The following is a 23321-nucleotide window of genomic DNA, read 5'->3' as shown; positions in this document are numbered from 1 at the left end:
GGGTGAAGTGGTGTATAGAGTGGAGTCATATGGGTATGTAGCAAGTGAGACTTTGCTCAAGACCATGGACAAGTGTTGAACTGAGTCACAACATTACAACTCTAAGACCTATATATGGCAATTCCGCTGTATTGGTTGATTTCCTTCCCTAAAGGACGTTAGTGAACCAGTTGGGTTTTTTACAGCAATCCAATGGCTTCATGGTCACTTTTATTGACACCAGCTTTCTCGTTCCTGGTTTTTCTGAAATGGAATTCAAATTCACAAACTGCTCTGGTGGGATTTAAATTCACATCTTCTGAATTATTAGTCCAGTAACATAACCGCTACACTACTGTACCCTGCAACAAATCAGTACAGACTAGTGATTGAACTTTTCCAGTCTGCTTGGCATAATTAAAAGCTCAAACCCAGTCAGCTCCATTTGACTCTGCCTGATGTGATACTGAGTCAGTTACACATCTCCCAGGAAAATGCTTGGCTTAGCTTGTGGTGGAGATGGAAAGGTTCATTACCCATCTACATAACATGAAAGTTGGCAAATTAAGTCCAGCTTGTATTCCTAAGTGAGAGCATACGTAAGTGTAGATTGCACAGAGCTTACTCCTGGTTCCGGCTTGATGCGGGGCAACGTGCTGAGCTCTCTGTCTTTATCCAGCATAATAAAGGTCAGAAAGGCACTGTTGATGTGCGTCTTCGTACCCCAGCCTTCCTGATGGTAGGCTTCTGCACAGACACCAACTTCAAAGCTGAAAAACACCACAGTGGTTTAGGAAGCATCCTTAAAAAAAAAGGATCATCACTGAGTTTATTATCATTTTAAAAAACACATACATTTATACTTACAAATAAGCATGATCACTCAATACTGTACTGGGCTTTTCCATCAGCAAAGTGGGAATATGCTTCAAATACTAACTGCTTAAATAAGTTTATCAGTTTTAAAGTTTAAATTCTCAGATTTTCCACATTATTGTAATGACAGTCACTATTGTCTCTCCTCTTCCACTCCCCAAGTATAATTGGTCCTGCTATTGTACCACACTATGTTACAGAAGCATTATCCTCCCCGACCCCCAACACCTCCCCCCTCCCCATCTCACCGCTGCCCCCAATCTCTTCTATTTTTCTCTCCTGAAGGCACTAATGTTGGGATACAATTCCACAACCGACAACCTCTAGTACATCACACAAGTTATTCTTCAAAAGTCAGCTCGGACAGTGAGTGTTAACAGACTATTCCACAATGAGCAGTAACTGAGTTTTGGTTTTAATCCCTTCCTGAGCCCAAGCACGCAATTGTAGCTCCTCCATCTACTACTCTGGCTGCTATCAGCTAGCTCAGTGCAAAGCAAAGTTCGAGCCAGGATGCTCATGGTTTGTATGGCAACCATTCACCCACTGATCCAGCAAAAAGCCTAGAGTTCCCTTATGCAATACTGTTGTACAGAAACTATTACAAGCTTAAAGCATAACCTTTTTAATGTGATAACGCTTTTGCTCATAAAGGTACAGATAAGTTTTATCCTTCTTTCCACACAATAATACGCTAAGGAGCTGATGAATACGGCAATTAAACTTTGGAATTGGATCAGCTTCTGCTAAGAGTTACTCAGTTGAGAATACATGGTAAAACTTAACATAAAGCGGTGTTGTGCTACATTTTATCAGCTCTGGCCTTGAACAAAGTTCTTTTTTCCCCACCCCTGATAAGTTTTTTTTTATTTTGAAAGACTGATTCCAAAGCAAGTTTTACCACGTGGGAAAACTTTGAAACTTTCATTAAATTTCGCAGCAAAAACATTTTCTGGCCATCAAATCTTCAGGGGCCTCTTTGCACTAAAACCAGTCATAACATCTGGCTTCTCTTACTCTGAATACACTGCAGGCACAGCAAGTTAGAGAGAGCCTGTGCAGTCAGGCAGTATAACATCCCTCTTAACATTCACATTGATAATCAGCTGTCTCATCATCAACTACAGCATAGGTCAAATTACACAAAGGTTTTTTCCAGATATCATAAAATCACAGAATGGTTATAGTACAGAAGAAGGCCATTTGGCCCATTGTGTCTGTGCCAGCTCGCTGCAAGAGCAACTCACCTAGTCCCACTCCCCCACCTTTCCCCCATAGCCCTGCAAACTCTTTCTCCTTTTTTTTATTCATTCATGGGATGTGGGCGTCACTGGCCAGGCCAGCATTTATTGCCCATCCCAAATTGCCCTTGAGAAGGTGGTGATGAGCTGCCTTCTTGAACCGCTGCAGTCCATGGGAGGTAGGTACACCCACAGTGCTGTTAGGAAGGGAGTTCCAGGATTTTGACCCAGCGACAGTGAACGAATGGCGATATAGTTCCAAGTCAGGATGGTGTGTGACTTGGACGGGAACTTGCAGGTGGTGATGTTCCAATGCATCTGCTGCTCTTGTCCTTCGAGGTGGTTGAGGTCGCGGGTTTGGAAGGTGCTGTCGAAGGAGCCTTGGTGCGTTGCTGCAGTGCATCTTGTAGATGGTACATCTTACATTTATTTATCTCCTTTAATGTAGTCAAATGTCCCACGGCGCTTCATAAGAGTGTTATCTGAAAACACGTCATGGCGACAGCCAGCTCTCTTCATCACCACCTCTCTCGACCCCTCCACTATCCCTAATTTGTCACACAGTTTGTCCAATATCCAATACTGGATTAGCAAAATTTCCTCCAGCTAAATAATGGGAGACCAAAGCCAATGTTTGCAGTCCCTGCCACAAAAACTGTTCCCTAGCCACTGAATCCATCCCACTGCCTGGCAACTGCCTAAAGCTGAACCAGACTATTCACAACCGCTGTGTCATATTTGACCCCGAGATGAGCTGCCGACCACATATTTGCGCCATTACTAGGACTGCCTACTTAACATCTCTGTAACATTACCTGACTCTGCCCTTGCCTCAGTCATCTGCTACTGCCTTTGTTACCTCTAGACTTGACTTTCCAATGCTCTCCTGGCTGGCTTCCCACACTCCACCCTCCATAAACCTGAGTTGATTCAAAACACATGATGTCCATATATTAACCTAGTCCTGCTCACCAATCACCCTGTGCTCACAGACCTACACTGGCTCCCAGTCCGGCAATGCCTAGATTTTAAAATTCTCATCCCTGTTTTCAAATCCCTCCACGGTCTCATCCCTCTCTATCTCTGTAACCTCCTCCAGCCCCACAACCTTACAAAATCTCTGCACTCCTCCAATTCTGGACTCTTACTGATCCATATTTTTTAATCGCTCCACCATTGACAGCCTGGCCTTCAGCTGCCTAGGCCCAAAGCTCTGGATTCACGCTCTAAACCTTTCTACCTCTCTCTCCTCCTTTAAGATGCTCTTTAAAACCTACCTTTTTGATCACATTTTTGGTCATTTGCCCTCATATTTCCTCATCTGGCTGAGTGTTAAATTTTGTTTGATAATGTTCCAATGAAGCGCCTTGGAATATTTTAGTGTTAAAACTGTCATATAAATACAAGTTGTTGCTTTCTATTTTGTTAAATAGCACTATAGTGTAATGTGTCTCTGACAGTATCAGACTGACTGCACTTCTGTAAATCTGCAGGAAGGGTTGGTTGTGAAGTTCATACTGATTATGATATCACACCTATATATTTTTCAAAACACATTTTAATTAACAACTGGGTTTTAACGGCTGAAAATATAGTTGAATTGATGCAGACCCCCTGTTTTAAAGCTGGAGTTGGTGTTGAATGAAGCAGACAAATGTAATAACATTTCCAAATGACTTTTAATCTGTAATGGTACCAAAAGTAGCAAACCATTTCTTACTTTGCCTTCACACTGTTGGAGGAACTTAGTTTGATGGGATTTTAAGCTCAGTAACTATAGTATGCTTGTGACTTCTCAGGCGTTTAAGTTTACAATGCACAGAGTCTAAAAACACTTGCGTTGTGGTTTATTGATTGGGCAACACTCAGTTTCACATTTGTAAATTTAGCTGATGTCTTTTTCTACATTGCTATGAAACTATTACAGCTGTGAGGAGGGATGATATGTTGGAAGGTTAATCAAATGAGGCCATATGGATTGAGCTGAGGAACAAAAAAGGGGCAATCACACTGCTGGGAATGTACTATAGACCCCCAAACAGTCAGAGGGAGATAGAAGAACAGATATGTAGGCAAATCTCTAAGAAGTGCAAGAACAATGGGGCAGTAATAGTAGGGGATTTTAACTACCCCAATATTAACTGGGATAGTTTTAGTGTGAAAGGAATTGAGGGAGCAGAATTCTTGAGGTGCATTCAGGAGAACTTTTTTGCCCAGTATGTAGCAAGTCCAACAAGACAGGGCACAGTTTTAGACTTAGTTTTACGAAATGAAGATGGGCAGGTGGATGGAGTGGCAGTGGGAGAGCATTTTGGTGGTAGTGATTAGAATTCAGTCAGTTTTAACATAATTATGGAAAAGGACAGAGATAGAACAGGAGTTAAAGTTCTCAATTGGGGCAAGGCCAATTTTACTAAACTGAGGAGTGATTTAGCGAAAGTGGACTGGAAACAGCTACTTGAAGGTAAATCAGTGTCAGAACAGTAGGAGGCATTCAAAGGGGAGATTCAAGGGGGTCATAGTAAATATGTTCCCACAAAGAAAAAGAGTGAGATGGTCAAATCTAGAGCCCCATGGATGTCAAGGAGCCTACAGGGTAAGATAAGGCAGTAAAGGAAAGCTTATGTCCGACACCGAGAACTCAATACTACAGAAAGACGAGAGCAGTATAGAAAGTGGAGGGGTGAAATCAAAAAGGAAATTAAGAAAGCAAAGAGAGGGCATGAAAGAACATTGGCAATCAAAATCAAGGTGAACCCAAAGATGTTTTATCAATACATTATGACGAAGAGGATAACTAAGCAGAGAGTAGGGCCCATAAAAGACCATAAAGGTAATCTATATGTAGGGGCGGAAGATATTGGTATGGTTCTTAATGAATACTTTGCGTCTGTCTTCACAAAAGAGGGGGATGATGCAGATATTGTAGTTAATGAGGAGGAGTGTGAAGTATTGGATGTGATAGACATAGGGAGAGAGGAAGTATTAGTGGGATTAGCATCCTTGAAAGTTGATAAATCAACAGGGCCAGATGAAATGTACCCTAGGCTGTTAAAAGAAGCAAGAGAGGAAATAGCAGAAGGTCTGACCATCATTTTCCAGTCCTCACAGGATACAGGTGTGGTGCTGGAGGATTTGAGAACTGCTAACGTTGTACCTCTGTTTAAAAAGCTGCAAAGGACAGACCAAATAATTACAGGCCAGTCAGTCTAACCTCAGTAGTGGGCAAATTATTGGAATCTATTCTGGGAAGGTATTACACCTCCTGCGATTGCATGGGAAGGTGCCGTGAGAAGGGGACGAGGTGTCGGGAGTAATGGAGGAGTGGACCAGGGTGTCGTGGAGGTGTAATACCTGCCCATTTACCTCCTCGTTCCTCACCACCCAAGGCCCCAAACACTCCTTTCAGGTGAAGCAGCGATTTACTTGTACTTCTTTCAATGTAGTATACTATAGTCGCTACTCACAATGCGGTATCCTCTATGCTGGGGAGACCAAACGCAGACTGGGTGACAGCTTTGCTGAACACCTCGCTCAGTCCGAAAGCATGACCCCGAGCTTCCGGTTGCTTGCCATTTCAACACTCCCCTCTGCTCTCATGCCAACATTTCTGTCTTTGGCCTGCTCCAGTGTTCCAGTGAACATCAACGCAAGCTCGAGGAGCAACACCTGAGCTTTCGATTAGGCACTCTACAGCCTTGTGGACTGAACATTAAGTTCAATAACTTCAGAACATGAGTGGCCTTTTTTAATATTTTATTTTTTAACCATGTGCCTGCTTTTCATGTAGTCAGAGCTGCTCATTATTCCACTATTAACACTCTCTCTGGACTAATGCTTTGTCTTTCACCACAAGCATTAACACACACTTTGCCTTTATCCCAGGACAGCTTTGTTATTTAAGCTCTCCTGCCCTATCAAACACCTTCCCCTTTGTTCTCCCCCCCACCCCGCTCCCCTTCACTTGCTTAAAACATAATTCTTTTCTAACCTTTGCCAGTTCTGATGAAAGGTCACAGACCTGAAATATTAACTCTGCTTCTCTCTACACAGATGCTGCCAGACCTGCTGAGTATTTCCAGCACTTTTCTTTTTGTTTCAGATTTCCAGCATCTGCAGTATTTTGCTTTTATTAAGGTGGATACAAAATTGGCTCAGTGGTAGGAAACAAAGGTTAATTGTTGATGGGTGTTTTAGTGACTGGAGGGCTGCTTCCAGTGGCATTCCTCAGGGCTCAGTACTGGGTCCCCTGCTTTTTGTGGTGTATATTAACGATTTGGACATAAATGTAAGGGGCATGATCAAGAAGTTTGCAGACGACACAAAGATTGGCCGTGTGGTAGATAGTGAGGAGGACAGCTGTCGGGTGCAGGAAGATATTGATGGTGTGGTCAGATGGGCAGAAAAGTGGCAAATGGAATTCAACCCAGAAAAGTGTGAGGTGATGCATTTGGGGAGGTCAAACAAGGCAAAGGAATACACGATTAATGGGAAAATACTGAGAAGTGTAGAGGAAGTAAGGGACCTTGGAGTGAATGTCCACAGATCCCTGAAGGTAGCAGGACAGGTCGATAAGATGGTTAAAAAGGCATATGGAATACTTTCCTTTATTAGCCGAGGCACAGAATATAAGAGCAGGGAGGTTATGCTGGAATGGTATAACTCATTGGTTAGGCCACAACATGAGTACTGTGTGCACATAAAGATGGCTTTTTTCAGGTCATCTCCAAGAGCAGGTTCAGAAAAATGGGCTTCAAAGAGGATTGAGAGAACATTGGCCATTTCCAGTTCTTACCTTCAGACAGAACAGACCTTAAAAATCTATTATCCATTTTACAATACAATTGTAAAACATGGGTCTTCAGACAATAAACTTCAGTATACATTAGTTTTTCCTTCCAATGTTACTACCAGTTATACAACAGCTGGTCACCTCATTACAGAAATGATGTAATTGCACTAGAGAGGGTACAGAGGAGATTTACAAGGATGTTGCCAGGACTGGAAAAATGCAGCTATCAGGAAAGATTTGATAGGCTGGGGTTATTCTCCTTGGAACAGAGAAGGCTGAGGGGAGATCTGATTGAAATGTACAAAATTTTGAGGGACCTGAATAGAGTGGAGGTGAAGGGTCTATTCACCTTCGCAGAGAGGTCAGTAACTAGGGGGCATATATTTAAAGTGACTGGTAGAAAAATTAGAGGGGAAATGAGGAAAAATATTTTCACCCAGAGGGTGGTGGGGGTCTGGAATTCACTGCCTGAAAGGGTAGTTGAGGCAGAGACCCTCAACTCATACAAAAGGAGTCTGGATATGCACCTCATGTGCCGTAATCTGCAGGGCTATGGACTAAATGCTGGAGGTGGGATTACAATAGGTGGATCATTTTTCTGCCGGCACAGACACAGACATGATGGGCCAAGTGGCCTCTTTCTGTGCCTTAAACCTTCTGTGATTCTATGATCACTGCAGGAGTTCCTCAGGTTGGTGTCCCAGGCTCAATCCTCTTCAGCTGCTTCATCAATGACCTTCCTTCAATCAGAAGGTCGCTGTTCGCTGATGATTGCACAATGTTCAGCACCATTTGTGACTCCTCTGATACTGAAGCAGTCCATGTAGAAATGCAGCAAGACCTGGACAATATCCAGGTTTGGGCTGATAAGTGGCAAGTAACATTCGCGCCACACATGTGCCAGGCAATGACCATCTCCCCTTGACATTCAACAACATTACCATCGCTGAACCAGCACCAACATCCTGGGATTCACCATTGACCAGAAACTTAACTGGGCCAGCCATATCAACACTGTGGGACTGAAGTAAGTTGCCTTCCTAGTCCAATTTGATTTGCATAAAAAGCCATTTGTTTGTCATGCAAGAGCTGTTCAATGAAAATGGGGTATCCTAGTGAGGCCAGAGGCACGGCCCATTCTGAACTTGCAGTTATAATGGGATGAATTCTAACATACACACAATCCGCATTTGTTTTATGAAAGGTTGATTGGTGCCTGGGGCAGCCAAGATATGAAGCGCTGTTCTTACCTTTTTTTAAATGCGTTGTTAACTATTGCCTTCAAACTTATACGATCCCCAACTTGTGAGGGTCCCCTGAAGTGAAACATGTCAATGCTCTTCAGCACTGGATGTCCTTTGCAGAAACGGCTACAGCCAGAGTTAAGTAAAAAAAAAATATGATCACATTTAATCAGTAAAAATTTACTCTAGGGTTAGCAAAATACATGGAATGTAAAAATTCTGCCAAGTAGAGCCAACCCAAACAGTACAAGCTACTTCACCTGAACAGGGGAATAGTTTTAAGGAGGAATATATCAAACAAAGCAGAATTTCGATGTAAAGTCTGTGATTTCTAAGCAGGGCTGTTCTCAGCTTGTACATGCCAGAATCCCAAATTGATCGGTCACAGGCAGCTCACTGGGAACTCCCAGTTTAAGTGTCCTTCCTTTTGCAAACTTCCCCAAAATAGTACACAAAGTTCCCAGAAAGTTCATCAATTTAACTTAATCGTTAATTGATGTAGCTATTTGTGGGGAGCTGTGACTTAGTTAAATTTAAACTGCAAAGTCAAAAAGGAAAGTGGTTATCCATCACAAAGCATAGTAGTTGTGTGAAATACAATTTAACCAGCATCCTCAGCACCATCAGAAAAAAAACTTCAGATAAAGCCCGTGTCATTTATAAAATGAGCTATTCCTCAAGAGATGTGTCTTTAGAACCACTGCAATCAAAAATCTTAAGCATAAACCACATAGACGAGAAGATCGTAGGTTTGATTCCGGGGGCGTGTGGAGTTAGCTGATCTTAGTCAGTGCAGCAATTGACGGCTTTATAATTGATATTAATGATTCTGGGTCAAGCAGAGGGGAAAACAATCATCCAGAGCTCCTATTCCCAATGCCTATCTAGTGACTGCTGCTGGTATGTGTATAGAATTGGCCTTAATTGAAAAGGCCCAAACACATTAAGGAATAAAAACAGAAAATGCTGGAAATACTTTATTTAATTAAATTTAATTTAAAGATGGGAGGCTGGCCAAGTAACCATTGGAATAGTTCAGACTGGACCTGACAAAGGCAGGGATGAGGGTTTCAACAGCAGATGGGTAGAGGTGGAGGCAGAGTTGTACATTAGCGAATGAAATACAAAAGCAAAATACTGCAGATGCTGGAAATCTGAAATAAAACCAGAAAGTGCTGGAAATACTCAACAGGACTGGCAGCATCTGTGGAGAGAGAAACAAAGTTAACGTTTCAGGTCAGTGACCTCTCATCAGAACTGCCAAAGGTTAGAAATGTAATAGGTTTTAAGTCAGTCAAATGGGGAAGGGTGGAAAAAGTACAAAAGGGAAGGTCTGTGATAGGATGGAAGACGGGAGATATTAAATGACAAAAGAGCTGGTGGGGCAGAGCCAAAGGGAATAATAATGGGACAAGTAACGAGAGAAAAGCTATGTCCAGAGGAGTTGTGAATGGTAGAATAATGAACAGCTGCCATCCAAAAGCAAAACAAGAGAAAATAACAAATAAAAACAGAAAGTGCTGGAAATACTCAGTAGGTCTGGCAGCATTTGTGGCGAGAGAAGCAGAGTTATCGTTTCAGGTCAGTGACCTTTTTGATTAAGGTTCTGATGAAAGGTCACTGACCTGAAACGTTAATTCTGCTTCTCTCTCCACAGATGCCGCCAGACCTGCTGAGTGTTTCCAGCACGTTCTGTTTTTATTTTTATTTCAGATTTTCAGCATCTGCAGCATTTTGCTTTTATTTAAGAGAAAACAAGATTAAGACCGAAGCTTGCAAAGAAAAGGAAACAAAATGGTGGGCAGAGTTTACGGTCTGAAATGTTTGAACTCAATGTTGAGTCCAGAAAGCTGTAAAAGTGCCTAACTGAAAGATGAGGTTCTGTTCCTCGAGCTTGCATTGAGCTTCAATGGAACACTGCAGAAGACCGAGAACAGAGATGTCAGCATGAGAGCAAGGTGGGCCTTTCTATGCAAGCGCAGGAGTTGCAACACTTGACCTTTTACCTCCTCTCTCCTCACTGCCCAAGGCCCCGAACACTCTTTCCAGGTGAAACAGTGATTTCCATGCACTTCTCTCAATTAGTTTACTGTATTCACTGCTCACGGTGTGGTCTGCTCAACACCGTGGAGACCAAACACAGATTGGGTGACCTCTATGTGGAACAACTCCGTTCAGTCCACAAGCATGACCCTGAGCTTTTGGTGGCCTGCCATTTGAATTCTCCAACTTACTCTAACATTTCTAACTTTTTGCAGTTCTGATGAAGGGTCATCGACCTGAAAAGTTATCTCGGTTTCTCTCTCCACAGCTGCTGCCTGTTAAACTGCTCATCAGTATTGATGATCTCTACCACTATTTTTAGGTGTAACATGCAATGCTTTGATGCTGTAATTTTGAAAATTTGTTTCTACTTTGTATTCTTCTGTGCTGTACTATTCTCTTCATTCCATTCCCAGTTTAGATTCTGTAAACATCCATTAAATAGAGAGATGGCACCATCTGGTGGACAGCGTCAGCAGCACCCAATTCATGAAAAATAAAAGGGAAGCGGCAAATGTTGGAAATTTGAAATCAGCAGCCAATCAAAGCTTCCCCTGTAATAACTCATTATCCCAAAGGTTCCTAAAACATTTGCACAATACTGTGCAAGATTTACATTTCAAAACTATGGGCCCAACATTTTGTCAAATTTGGGAGGCAGCGGCAGTGGCTGATAAATCAGAGCAGGGAAACAGCAGACCTGATAGGAGTCAGCAGAATTGGTGAGTTTTAAGTTGCTTTTTTTTTCTCGAAACTAGGGCACTGGTTTAAACTAGGACTGGAAAAATATGAAGTACTGTATGAAATTTACAGCTTAGCTAGTTAAGCTAATTAATAACATTTCAATTGGGGGAAGTATCCTCCTTTCCTTTTTGGCCTCCTTGTCTCGAGAGACAATGGGTAAGCGCCTGGAGGTGGTCAGTCGTTTGTGGAGCAGCGCCTGGAGTGGCTATAAAGGCCAATTCTAGAGTGACAGACTCTTCCACAGGCGCTGCAGGTCAAGTTGGTTGTTGGGGCTGTTACACAGTTGGCTTTCTCCTTACACTTCTGTCTCTTTTCCTGCCAACTGCTGAGTCTCTTCGACTCGCCTCTTTCTAGCCCCATCTTTATGGCTGTCCGCCAGCTCTGGCAATCGCTGGCAACTGACTCCCACGATTTGTGGTCAATGTCGCAGGACTTCATGTCGCGTTTTCAAACGTCTTTAAAGCGGAGACATGGACGGCCGGTGGATCTGATACCAGTGATGAGCTCGCTGTACAATACGTCCTTGGGGATCCTGCCATCTTCCATGCGGCTCACATGGCCAAGCCATCTCAAGTGCCGCTGGCTCAGTAGGGTGTATAAGATGGGGATGTTGGCAGCCTCGAGGACTTCGGTGTTGGAGATACGGTCCTGCCACCTGATGCCAAGGATTCTCCGGAGACATCGAAGATGGAATGCGTTGAGATGTCGCTCTTGGCTGACATACGTTGTCCAGGCCGTGCTGCCGTAGAGCAAGGTATTGAGGACATGGGGAAGTATAATAGTAAGTAAAATAGTATTAAGAATATTCGCACAGAGCAGGTCAAGATGCCCTAATTAAAATTAAGTTTGTACAAGGTAGTCTAGCTTCTAAAAGAAGGAATAGAGATTTTTTTAGATCCTGGATGGAAAGCTGAGACCTGTGCTTGCAATTCCTGCAACATATGGGAACTTCAGGACACTTCACATGTGTCTTGGGGGAACCACCTGTGTAGGAAGTGTCTCCAGCTGCTTGAGCTCAAGCTCAGGATTTCCGAACTTGAGGGGCAGATGCAAGTCACTGCGGAGCATCAGGGAGGATGAGAGTTTCCTGGATCGTATGTTCCAGGAAGTGGTCACCCCACAGGCAGTAACACCTTAAAATAGTAAATGGGTGGGTAGGAAGAGGTAGAACGTGCAGGAGTCTTCGGGGTGTGTGCCACTCTCAAACTGGTACTCAGCTTTGGAGACTGCTGGGAGTGATGACACCTTGAAGGAGTGCAGTCCAGACCATGGCACCAATGGGTAAGGGTCTGCACAGGAGGGAAAAGCAAAGAGGAGAAATGCAGTTGTTATAGGAGATTCCATAGTCTGGGGGAAGATAGGCATTTCTGTAACCATCATTGTGAGTACCGCATGGTGTGTTGCCTCCCTGGTGCCAGGGTAAGGGATATCACAGAGAAGGTGCAGAATATTCTGGACGGGGATGGGAGTGAGCCGGAAGTCGTGGTACACATCGGTACCAACGACAGAGGTGGCAGGTATTGAGGTCCAACAGTCAGATTTCCAAGAGCTAGGGAGGAAGTTAAAAAGTAGGACCGCGAAGGCAGTAATCTCTGGATTACTCCCAGTGCCATGTGCTAACAAGACATGGTGCAGGAGGGAGGCCTTCAGATTCTTGGGACAGTTCAGGCCCAGGAGTAACCTATTCAAAGGGATGGGTTGCACCTCAACAGGACTGGGACCACTGTGCTCGCTGGAGGTTCACTAGTGTGACTGGGAAGGATTTAAACTAAATTGGCAGGGGGGCGGGCACCAGCATATCGAAGTAGAACAGAGGAATAAGGCATGTAAAGAGTGAGAGTGTTATATAGTACTACAGAAGGAAGTAGTACCAAATCAGATAGGAGCAGACAGAGAAGGACTGGAGGAATATAAAGACAGGTTTACAATGCATGTATTCTTCTTCTTCGGCCTCCTTGTCTCGAGAGACAATGGGTAAGCGTCTGGAGGTGGTCAGTGGTTAGTGAAGCAGCACCTGGAGTGGCTATAAATGCCAATTCTAGAGTGACAGATTCTTCCATAAGTGCTGCAGATAAAGTTGGTTGTCGGGGCTGTTACACAGTTGGCTCTCTCCTTGCACCTCTGTCTTTTTTCCTGCCAACTGCTGAGTCTCTTTGACTCGCCACGCTTTAGCCCCACCTTTATGGCTGTCCGCCAGTTCTGGCGATCACTGGCAACTGACTCCAACGACTTGTGATCAATGTCACAGGACTTCATGTCACGTTTGCAGACGTCTTTAAAGCAGAGACATGGGTCTGATACTAGTGACGAGCTCGCTATACAATGTGTCCTTGGGGATCCTGCCATCTTCCATGCGGCTCACACGGCCAAGCCATCTCAGGCGCCGCTGGCTCAGCAGGGTGTATATGCTGGGGATGTTGACTGCCTCGAGGACTTCTGCATTGGAGATACAGTCCTGCCACCTGATGCTAAGGATTTTCCGGAGGCTGCGAAGATGGAATGAGTTGAGTCGTCGCTCTTGGCTGACATATGTTGTCCAAGCCTCGCTGCCGTAGAGCAAGGTACTGAGGACACATGCTTGATACACTCGGACTTTTGTGTTCCGTGTCAGCGCGCCATTTTCCCACACTCTCTTGGCCAGTCTGGACATAGCAGTGGAAGCCTTTCCCATGCGCTTGTTACTGGTGATAGTTGAGCCTAGGTAGGTGAACTCTTGAACCACTTCCAGAGCGTGGTCGCCGATATTGATGGATGGAGCATTTCTGACGTCCTGTCCCATGATGTTTGTTTTCTTGAGGCTGATGGTTCGGCCAAATTCGTTGCAGGCGGCCGCAATCCTCTTGATGAGTCTCTGCAGACACTCTTCTGTGTGGGATGTTAATGCAGCATCGTCAGCAAAGAGGAGTTCTCTGATGAGGACTTTCCGTACTTTGGTCTTCGCTCTTAGACGGGCAAGGTTGAACAACCTGTCATCTGATCTTGTGTGGAGGAAAATTCCTTCTTCTGAAGACTTGAACACGTGTGAGAGCAGCAGTGAGAAGAAGATCCCAAACAGTGTAGGTGCGAGAATACAGCCCTGTTTCACACCACTCGGGATAGGAAAGGGGTCTGATGAGGCATCGCTATGTTGAATTGTGCCTTTCACATTGTCATGGAATGAGGTGATGATACTTAGTAGCTTTGGTGGACATCCGATCTTTGCTAGTAGTCTGAAGAGACCATGTCTGCTGACGAATTCAAAGGCTTCGGTGAGATCTATGAAAGCAACGTCGAGGGGCATCAGTTGTTCGCGGCATTTCTCCTGTAGCTGGCGAAGGGAGAACAGCATGTCAATGGTGGATCTCTCTGCTCGAAAGCCGCACTGTGCCTCAGGGTAGACATGCTCAGCCAGCTTCTGGAGTCTGTTTAAAATGACTCAAGCGAAGACTTTCCCCACTATGCCGAGCAGGGAGATTCCACGGTCGTTGTTGCAGTCACCGCGGTCACCCTTGTTCTTATAGAGGGTGATGATATTGGCATCGCGCATGTCCTGTGGAACTGCTCCCTCATCCCAGCACAGGCAAAGCAGTTCATGGAGTGCTGAGAGTATAGCAGGCTTGGCACTCTTGATTATTTCAGGGGTAATGCCGTCCTTCCCAGGGGCTTTTCCGCTGGCTAGAGAATCAATGGCATCACTGAGTTCTGATTTTGTTGGCTGTTCGTCCAGCTCATCCATGACTGGCAGAGACTGGGCTGCATTGAGGGCGTTATCAGTGACAACATTTTCCCTGGAGTACAGTTCTAGGTAGTGCTCCACCCAGCGGTCCATTTGCTTGCATTGGTCAGTGATTGTGTCCCCTGATTTAGACTTGAGGGGGGCGATCTTCTTGATGGTTGGCCCAAAAGCTCTCTTAATACCATCATACATTCCTCTGATATTTCCGGTGTCGAAGGCCAGCTGAATACGACTGCATAGGTGTTGCCAGTAGTCATCTGCGCAGTGCCTGGCTGTTCTTTGTGCAGTGCTTCTGGCTACGTTAAGTGCTATGGACGTTAACTCGCTGGGGGCTTTCCTGTAGTTCAGCAGTGCAATGCGCTTAGCGGCTATGACAGGTTCCAGCTCTTCAAAGTGAGATTGAAACGAGTCTGCATTCTGCTTCTCACGTTTGCCAAAGGTGCTTATTGCTGAGTCATAGATGGCGTCTCTGATGCGGGCCCACTTCGTCTCTGCATCCCCTGTAGGAGTGTTTTGAAGGGCTTTTTCAAGTGAATTTAGAAACTTATGTAACAGCTGTGGATAAGAAATTCTGCTCGTGTTGATGTACGGGCAGCCCTTCTGCTTGGAGTGGTGTAGCTTCTTTGGTTTGAGTCTAACTTTGCTGCACACCAGGGAGTGGCCGGTGTCGCAGTCCGCACTGTGGAAGCTGCCTGTGATTTGGACACTGTTTATAGAGGCTCGCCTTGTGACGATGAGGGTCAGCTGGTGCCATGCAACGACACAATGCATGTATATAAATGCACAAAGTGTGGTGAATAAGATTGGTGAGCTACAAGCGCAAATAACCTTTTGGGAATATGATGTAGTGGCTATAACGGAAATGAGGCATAAAAACGGTGAGGTCTGGGTGTTTAATATTCAAGGATACAAAGAGTTCAGGAAAGATAGAGAAGGAAAAAAAGGGAGGTGGGGTGGCAGTACTGATTAGGGAAGACATGGTAGTGCTGGAAAGGGAGGATGTCCTTGAGGGACAAATACAGAATCCATTTGGTTAGATTTGAGAAACAAAAAGGGGGTGATCACACTACTGGGGATATTCTATCGGCCTCCAAATAGTGTGAGAGATTTAGTTTAGTTTAGAGATACAGCACTGAAACAGGCCCTTCGGCCCACCGAGTCTGTGCCGACCATCAACCACCCATTTATACTAATCCTACACTAATCCCATATTCCTACCACATCCCCACCTGTCCCTATATATTTCCCTACCACCTACCTATACTAAGGGCAATTTATAATGGCCAATTAACCTATCAACCTGCAAGTCTTTGGCATGTGGGAGGAAACCGGAGCACCCGGAGGAAACCCACGCAGACACAGGGAGAACTTGCAAACTCCACACAGGCAGCACCCAGAATCGAACCCGGGTCCCTGGAGCTGTGAGGCTGCGGTGCTAACCACTGCGCCACTGTCTCAGGGAATCTCAGGGAAATCAGAGATGTGCAAGATTCACAGAGTGGTGATATTGGGGGACTTCAATTACCCAAATATCAATTGAGATAGCATTGAGTAAAGGGTAATGAGGGGGAGGAATTTCTGAAATGTGTTCAGGAGAGCTTCCTTGACCAGTATGTTCTCAGTCCAACTAGAAAGGAGGCATTGCTGGATCTGGTGCTGGGAAATGAGGTGGCCAAGTAGACCAAGTATCTATGGGGGAGCACTTGGGTAAGCGTGATCATCGTATCATAAGGTTTAGATTCAATGGAGAAGAGCAAGGAACAAGCTAAAGTTGAATTGCTAAATTGGTAGAGGGCTAACTTCAATGAGGTGAGAAGGGATCTAGCCAGGATAAAATGGAACCAAAGACTGACAGGAAAAACTGTAACAATGGGTGATCTTTCAGGAGGTGATGTTTCAGGTACAGACGAGGCACATTCCAACAAGAGGGAAAGCTTGGGGGAACCAAAGCCAGGGCTTCTTGGATGACGAGAGAGAAAAAGAATAAGATGAAACAAAAAATAGAGTGTATGATGCATGAGAGATGAATTCTTCAAGTGAGAACCAGGCCAAATACAACAAGTTGTGAGGGGCAGTGAAGAGGAAAATAAGACTGGCAAAGAGAGAATATGAGCAAGGAATGGCAGTTAACATAAAAGGGAACCCAGTAATCTTCTACCAGCATGTAAATAGTAAGCAGCAGGGAGAGTCCTATTAGGGACAAAGAAGGTGATATATGCTTAGAGGCACAGGGCAAGGTTGGAATACTTAATGAGTACTTTGTATTAGTGTTTACTAAGGACGAAGATGTGAAAAAATATCAGTAGAGGCAGAGATAGACGGGGTGGAGTAAAGGATGGGAAGGAGGTACTGGAACGGCTGGCTATGCTTCGAGTGGATAAGTCGCCTAGGCCAGATGGCTTATATCCCAGGTTTCTAAAGGAAGTGGGAGTGGAGAAATATAATTTTCCAATCTTCTCTCGATACGGGGAGGTACCAGAGGATTGGAGAGCTGCAAATGAAAGGGTGTAAGAACATTCCTAGTAACTACAGGCCGGTCAGTTTAACATCAGTGGTGGGTAAGATTTTAGAAACAATAATCGGGAAAAAAATCAACAGGCACTTGAAGAGGTTTGAGTTAAGGATAGCCAGCACGGATCTGCGAAAGGCAGATCATGCTTGACTAATCTAACTGAATTTCTGATGAAGTGACAGAGAAGATTGATGAAGGAAATGCGGTGGATGTTGTCTATATGGATTTTAAGAAAGTACCACATAAAAGGCTGGTTAACAAAATTGAAGGTTCATGACATAGAAGGGTCAGTGTCAGCTTGGAAAAACAAATTGGCCTAAGGACAAAAAACAGTGAGTCGTGGCAAATGGTTGCTTTTCAGACTGGTGGATGGTAAACAGTGGTGTTTCCCAAGGTTCAGTACTGGGACCACTGTTTTTTTGATATATATAATTGACTCGGATATTGGAATACAGAGTAGAATTTCAAAATTTGTTGATAATAACTAACTTGGAGGTGTGGCAGTCAGTGAGGATGATATCAATCCTCTGCAACAGGACATAGATATGCTAGCAAAATGGGCAGACAAGTGGCAGATGGATTTTAATGCAGAGAAGTGTGAAGTGGTGCATTTTGGCAGAAGGGATAGGGTGAGGCATTATAGACTTAATGGCGCAGTTCTAAAGAGTGTGCTGGGACAGAGGGATGTGGGGGTGCATGTGTATCGATCTTTGAAGATGGTTGGATACATTGATTGAGTAGTTAGCAAAGTTTATGGGATCTTGAGCTTCATAAATAAGAGGTAGTGAGTAGAAAAGCAGGGCAGTTATGCTGAAACTTTATAAAACTCTGGTTAGGCCACAATTGGAGTATTGTGTTCAGTTCTGGTCACCACACTTTAGGAAGGATGTGAGGGTCCTTGAGAGGGTGCAGAGATTTACCAGAATGGTTCCGGAGATGACGGATGTTAGCTATAAGGTTAGGTTGGAGAAGTTGGGCTTGTTCTCCTTGGAGTGAAGGAGATTGAGGGGAGATTTGAATGAGGTGAACAAGATTATGACAGGTTTAGATAAGGTAGACAAAGAAAAGCTGTTCCCATTAGCTGATTTTACAAGGACTAGGGGGACACTGATTTAAGGTTTTGGGCAAGAGATACAGGGCAAATGTGAGGAAGAACCTTTTTACACAGTGAGTGGTAATGACCAGGAGCTCGCTGCCTATGAGGGTGTTGGAAACGGAGACAATTAATAATTTCAAGAGGAAATTGGATGGGCACTTGAGGGAAATAAACCTGCAGGGCTATGGGGATAGAGCAGGAGAATGGGACTGTCTGGATTGCTCTACTGAAAACCAGTATGGACTCGATGGGCTGAATGGCCTCCTTCTGTGCTGTAATAACTCTATGACAGAAGCCGCAAGAGTGACTTTAAAACAAAATGTTTCCATCCTTGTCTTCATTTCCCGGTGAATTGCCTGTGCTGTTGCACACAGTCAGTTAATTGGGGATGGGATGAGTAAAGAAAAGGAATAGGAAAAGGCAGGAGAACTGAGTGGTTGGGGAGCAATAGGGTGATGATAGGAATTAAATGGAGGTAGGCAAATAGGCAGATGTGATCAGCGGGAAAAGAAGGTGACCAGGAACAAACAGCCCATGATCCGATGCAGCTGATGGGATTGTAGCACAGGAACCAGTTTAAAAAATAAACTGCCAGGAAAGCTGCTTCTTGATCACAGTGACGCATGAAATGGGCCTATGACGCAGTTATCAGGTCACATGGAACAGATATGGGGTAAGCGAGGAAGCAGGGTGAGATGGCATCATGACAGTGGTTGCAGGATGAAGAGCAAAGAATACAGGGGGGGTGATGAGGAGTATGGTTAAAGTGCAGGTCATATCAGGGGTGATGCAAATTAAGAGTATTAGGAAATGCAATAGGAGCAACAAGGTGATGGAAGTTGAGAGCAAGGGGATGTCAATGAGGCACATTATTACCAAGGGCAGTAGTAGATGAAACAAGGTATTGGGACACACAGAGAGACTGGCACACTGCAACAACAGACATACACTGAAGCTCCATTCTCTCCATACCTTTCCCACAGCCATCCTGCATCTGGGCCGGCTTCTGACATGCAAATACCTGATACCCAGCCACCTCAAAATGAGCCTATATCTACAACTAGGTCCCTCGCTGTGCCCGATATCACCCGAGCACAATCTTCTGGCCTATTACATTACCTCAGTACCACACCTAGCCTGTAGTCCACTGCCCCCATTCCCTCCAACAACCACTAAAAATAGCAGTCTGTGACCCCGACCATCATCCTTTTCCAAAGCACCAGATCACCTCCCACCCAAAGCAAAAAAGAAAAAAAAAGAGAAAATGAAACAGCAATGAAGAGATAAAGAGACGCAAGCAACAGCAGAGAGAGAGAGAGAGACAGATAAAGAAGCAGCCATGCTTCTTTACTCCTCCATCACCATCACTGGGTCTCATCAGCGGGGCTGAACCACCAGAAGTGACAGCACAGTGGTGTACAGTCAGCAGGGAGTGGCTCTGGGAGTCCTTAACATTTGCTCCGGATCCCATGAAATCTTATGGTATCAGGTCAAAAATGGGCAAGGAAACCTCTTGCGGATTACCATCTACCATTTTCCTTCAGCTGATAAATCAGTGCACCTCCATGTTGAACACCATTTGGAAAATGCACCAAAGGTAACAAGGGCATAGAATGTACTCTGAGTGAGTGGGGGACTTCAATGTCCATCACCAAGAATGGCTTGATAGCAGCACTACTGACCGAGCTGGCCGAGTCCCGATGGGCATATTTGCAAGACTGGGCCTGCGGCAGGTGGCGGGAGAATCAACAAGAGGGAAAAACCTACTTGACCTCGTCCTCACCAATCCACCTGTCACGGAGACATCTTTCCATGACAGTATTGGTAGGAGTAACCACCACTGTACAATTCACAACAGATCTAGCAGCTCAGACCTGTGCCTCCATGAGGTGCTATGGGCCATCAGCAGCAGCAGAATTGTATTCAGCCACAATCTGTAACCTCATGGCCTGGCATATCCCCCACTCTACCAGTAACATCAAGCCTGAGGACCAAACCTGGTTCAATGAGGTATGTAGAGGAGCATGCCAGATGCAGCATCAGGTGCAACTAAAAGTGAGGCACTGACTGCTGAAGCTGCAGCACAGAATTATATGCACACTGAACAGTAGAAGCAACATGCTGAAGACAGAGCTAAGTGATTGCACAATCAACTGATCAGATTCAAGCTCTGCAGTCCTGCCACATCCAGTGGTGAATGGTGGTGAACAATTAAACAACTAACAGGAGGAGGAAGCTCCACAAACATCCCAACCTCAATAATGGCAGAGCCCAGCATGCAAGTGCATAAGATAGGCTGAAGCATTTGCAACTACCTTCAGTCAGAAGTGTTGAGTGGATGACCCATCTCAGCCTCCTCCTGAGTCAGCACCATCGCAGATGCCAGTCTTCAGAAAATTCGATTCACCCTATGTGATTTCAAGAAATGGCTGAAGACACTAGATACAGTAAAGGCCATGGGCCCAACCAACATCCCCATTGCACTGCTGTTGACTTGTGTTCCAGAATTAACCACACACCTAGCCAAGCTGTTTCAGTACAGCTACAACACTGGCATCTAAACAAAGTAAAAATTGCCCAGGTATGTCCTGACCACAAAAAGTAGAACAAATCCAATCCAGCAAATTACTGCCCCATCAGTCTACTCTCAATCATTAGCAAAGTGATGGAAGGTGTCGTTGATCGTGCTATCAAACAGCACTTACTCAGCAATAAACTGCTCATCGATGATCATTTCGTGTTCCACCAGGACCACTTGGCTCCACACCTTCAACAAAACGTGACAAAAAAGCTGGATTCAAGAGGTGAGGTAACAGTGACTACCCTTGACATCAAGGCAGCATTTGATTGAGTATGGCGTCAAGGAGCCAGAGTAAAATAGAAGTCAATAGGAATCAGGGGGTAAACTCTCCACTGGTTGGAGTCATACCTAACACAAAGGAAGATGGTTGTGGTTGTTAGAGACCAATCATCTCAGCCCCAGGACTTTGCTGCAGGAGTTCCTCAGGGTAGTGTTCTAGGCCCGACCATCTTCAGCTGCTTCATCAAACACCTTCCTTCCATCATTAGGGCAAAAGTGGGGATGTTCACTGATGATTGTACAATGTTCAGCACCATTCACAACTCCTCAGATACCGAAGCAGTCCACGCCCACATGCAGCAAGACCTGGACAACATCCAGGCTTGTGTTAATAAGCGGCAAGTAACATCTGCGCTACACAAGTGTCAGGCAATGACCATCTCCAACGAAACAGAATCTAACTATCTCCCCTTGACATTCAATAACATTACCATCGCTGAATCCACCACCAACACCCTGGGGTTCACCATTGATCAGAAACTTAACTGGACCAGCCGTATCAATACTGTGGCTACAAGAGCAGGTCAGAGGCTGGGAATCCTGTGGTGAGTAACTCACCTTTTGACTCTCCAAAGCCTGTCCACCATCGACAAGGCACAAGTCAAGAGTGTGATGGAATACTCTCCACTTGCCTGGATGGGTGCAATTCCAACAACACTCAAGAAGCTCAACATCATCCAGGACAAAGCAGCCCGCTTGAACAGCATCCCATCCACCACCTTCAACATTCACTCACTCCACCACACGTGCACAGTGGCAGCAGCGTGTACTACCTACATTTTGCACTGCAGCAACTCACAAGCCAGCTCCAACAGCACGTTCCAAACCTTTGATCTCTACCACCTAGAAGAACAAGGGCAGCAGACACATGGGAACCCCACCACCTGCAAGGTTCCCTCCAAGTCTCACACCATCCTGACCTGGAAATTTATTGTCATTCCTTCATTGTTGCTGGGTCAAAATCCTGGAACTCCCTACCTAACAACTCTGTGGGAGTACCTACACTATACTGACTGCTGCGGTTCAATAAGGCAGCTCACCACCATGTTCTCAAGGCATTAAATGCTGGCCTTGCCAGCGATGCACACATCCTGTGAATGAATGAAATAAAAGTACTGCGGACATGAAAGAGACAGTCAAGAAAGAGATCTTGTGGTTTATTTTTATTTTGTACTGACTGGGCAGAGTGTAGGGGAAGTGACCTCACAGAATCATTGAATGGTTACAGCACAGAGGAGGCCAGTTGGCCCATCATGTCCATGCTGGTTCTCTGCAAGAGGAATTCAGCTAGTTCCACTCCCCTGACCTTTCCCCATAGCCCTACAAATTTTTTCTCTTCACATAATTATCCAATTTTCTTTTGAAAACCACATTTGAAACTCCCTGCACCAGCTTTCCAGGTTCTAACCACTTGCTGCATGAAAATGTTTTCCATATATTGCCTTTGGTTCCACCTGTCACCAATGGGAGCAGTTTCTCCACATCTACTCTGTCTAGACCCACACGATTTTGAACACCCCATTCTCAGGATGGCAGGTTGTTACTAGTTGGGTTTCACAAGAATTAGTGCTGGGGCCACAGCTGTTCACCATCTACATAAGAAATAAGAGGAGGAGGCCATTCAGCCTGACCTTCTACTTCAACACCATTTTCCTGCACTATCCCCGTAACCCTTGATGTTTTTACTATGTAGAAATAAATGATTTGGATGTGGGGACCAAATATAATATTTCCAAATTTGCTGATGACACAAAACTAGGTGGGAATGTAAGTTGTGAGGAGGATGCAAGGAGGCTTCAAGGGGATTTGGACAGGCTAAGTGAATTGACAAGAACATGGAAGAAGGAATATAGTGTGGAAAAATGTGAAGTTATCCACTTTGGTAGTAAAAAACAGAAAGACACAGTATTTCTTAAATGGTGAAAGGTTGGGAAGTGTTGATGTCCAAAGAGACCTGGGCATCCTTGTTCATGTGTCACTAAAAGCTAGTATGCAGGTGTAGCAAGCAATTAGGAAGGCAAATTAAATGTTGGCCTTCATCGCAAGGGGTTTTGAGTACAGGAGTTAAGAAGTCTTGCTGCAATTGTATAGAGTCTTGGTAAGACCGCACCTGGAGTATTGTGTACAGTTTTGGTCTCCTTATCTAAGAAAGGATATACTTGCCATAGAGGGAGTGCAACGGAGGTTCACCAGACTAATCCCTGGGATGGCGGGATTGT

General features: G+C 44.8%; 1 protein-coding gene across 6 annotated transcripts in view; it reads right to left on the bottom strand.

Annotated features, from left to right (window-relative positions):
* acot11a (acyl-CoA thioesterase 11a) overlaps positions 1–23321 on the bottom strand; it is a 133189-nt gene that overhangs the window by 24412 nt on the left and 85456 nt on the right. For all 6 annotated transcript variants that reach the window (XM_068037543.1, XM_068037541.1, XM_068037538.1 and 3 more), the window contains 2 exons: positions 8139–8258; positions 605–749 (listed from right to left, as the gene is read on the bottom strand). In XM_068037543.1, the coding sequence (XP_067893644.1) occupies positions 605–749; positions 8139–8258 (265 nt within the window). The remainder of the gene's footprint in view (positions 1–604; positions 750–8138; positions 8259–23321) is intronic.

The sequence above is a fragment of the Heterodontus francisci genome, chromosome 8 (assembly GCF_036365525.1).
Source record: "Heterodontus francisci isolate sHetFra1 chromosome 8, sHetFra1.hap1, whole genome shotgun sequence".
Taxonomy (NCBI): domain Eukaryota; kingdom Metazoa; phylum Chordata; class Chondrichthyes; order Heterodontiformes; family Heterodontidae; genus Heterodontus; species Heterodontus francisci.
The sequence above is the reverse complement of the archived record's forward strand: the minus strand, read 5'-3'. Positions and strand labels throughout refer to the sequence as shown.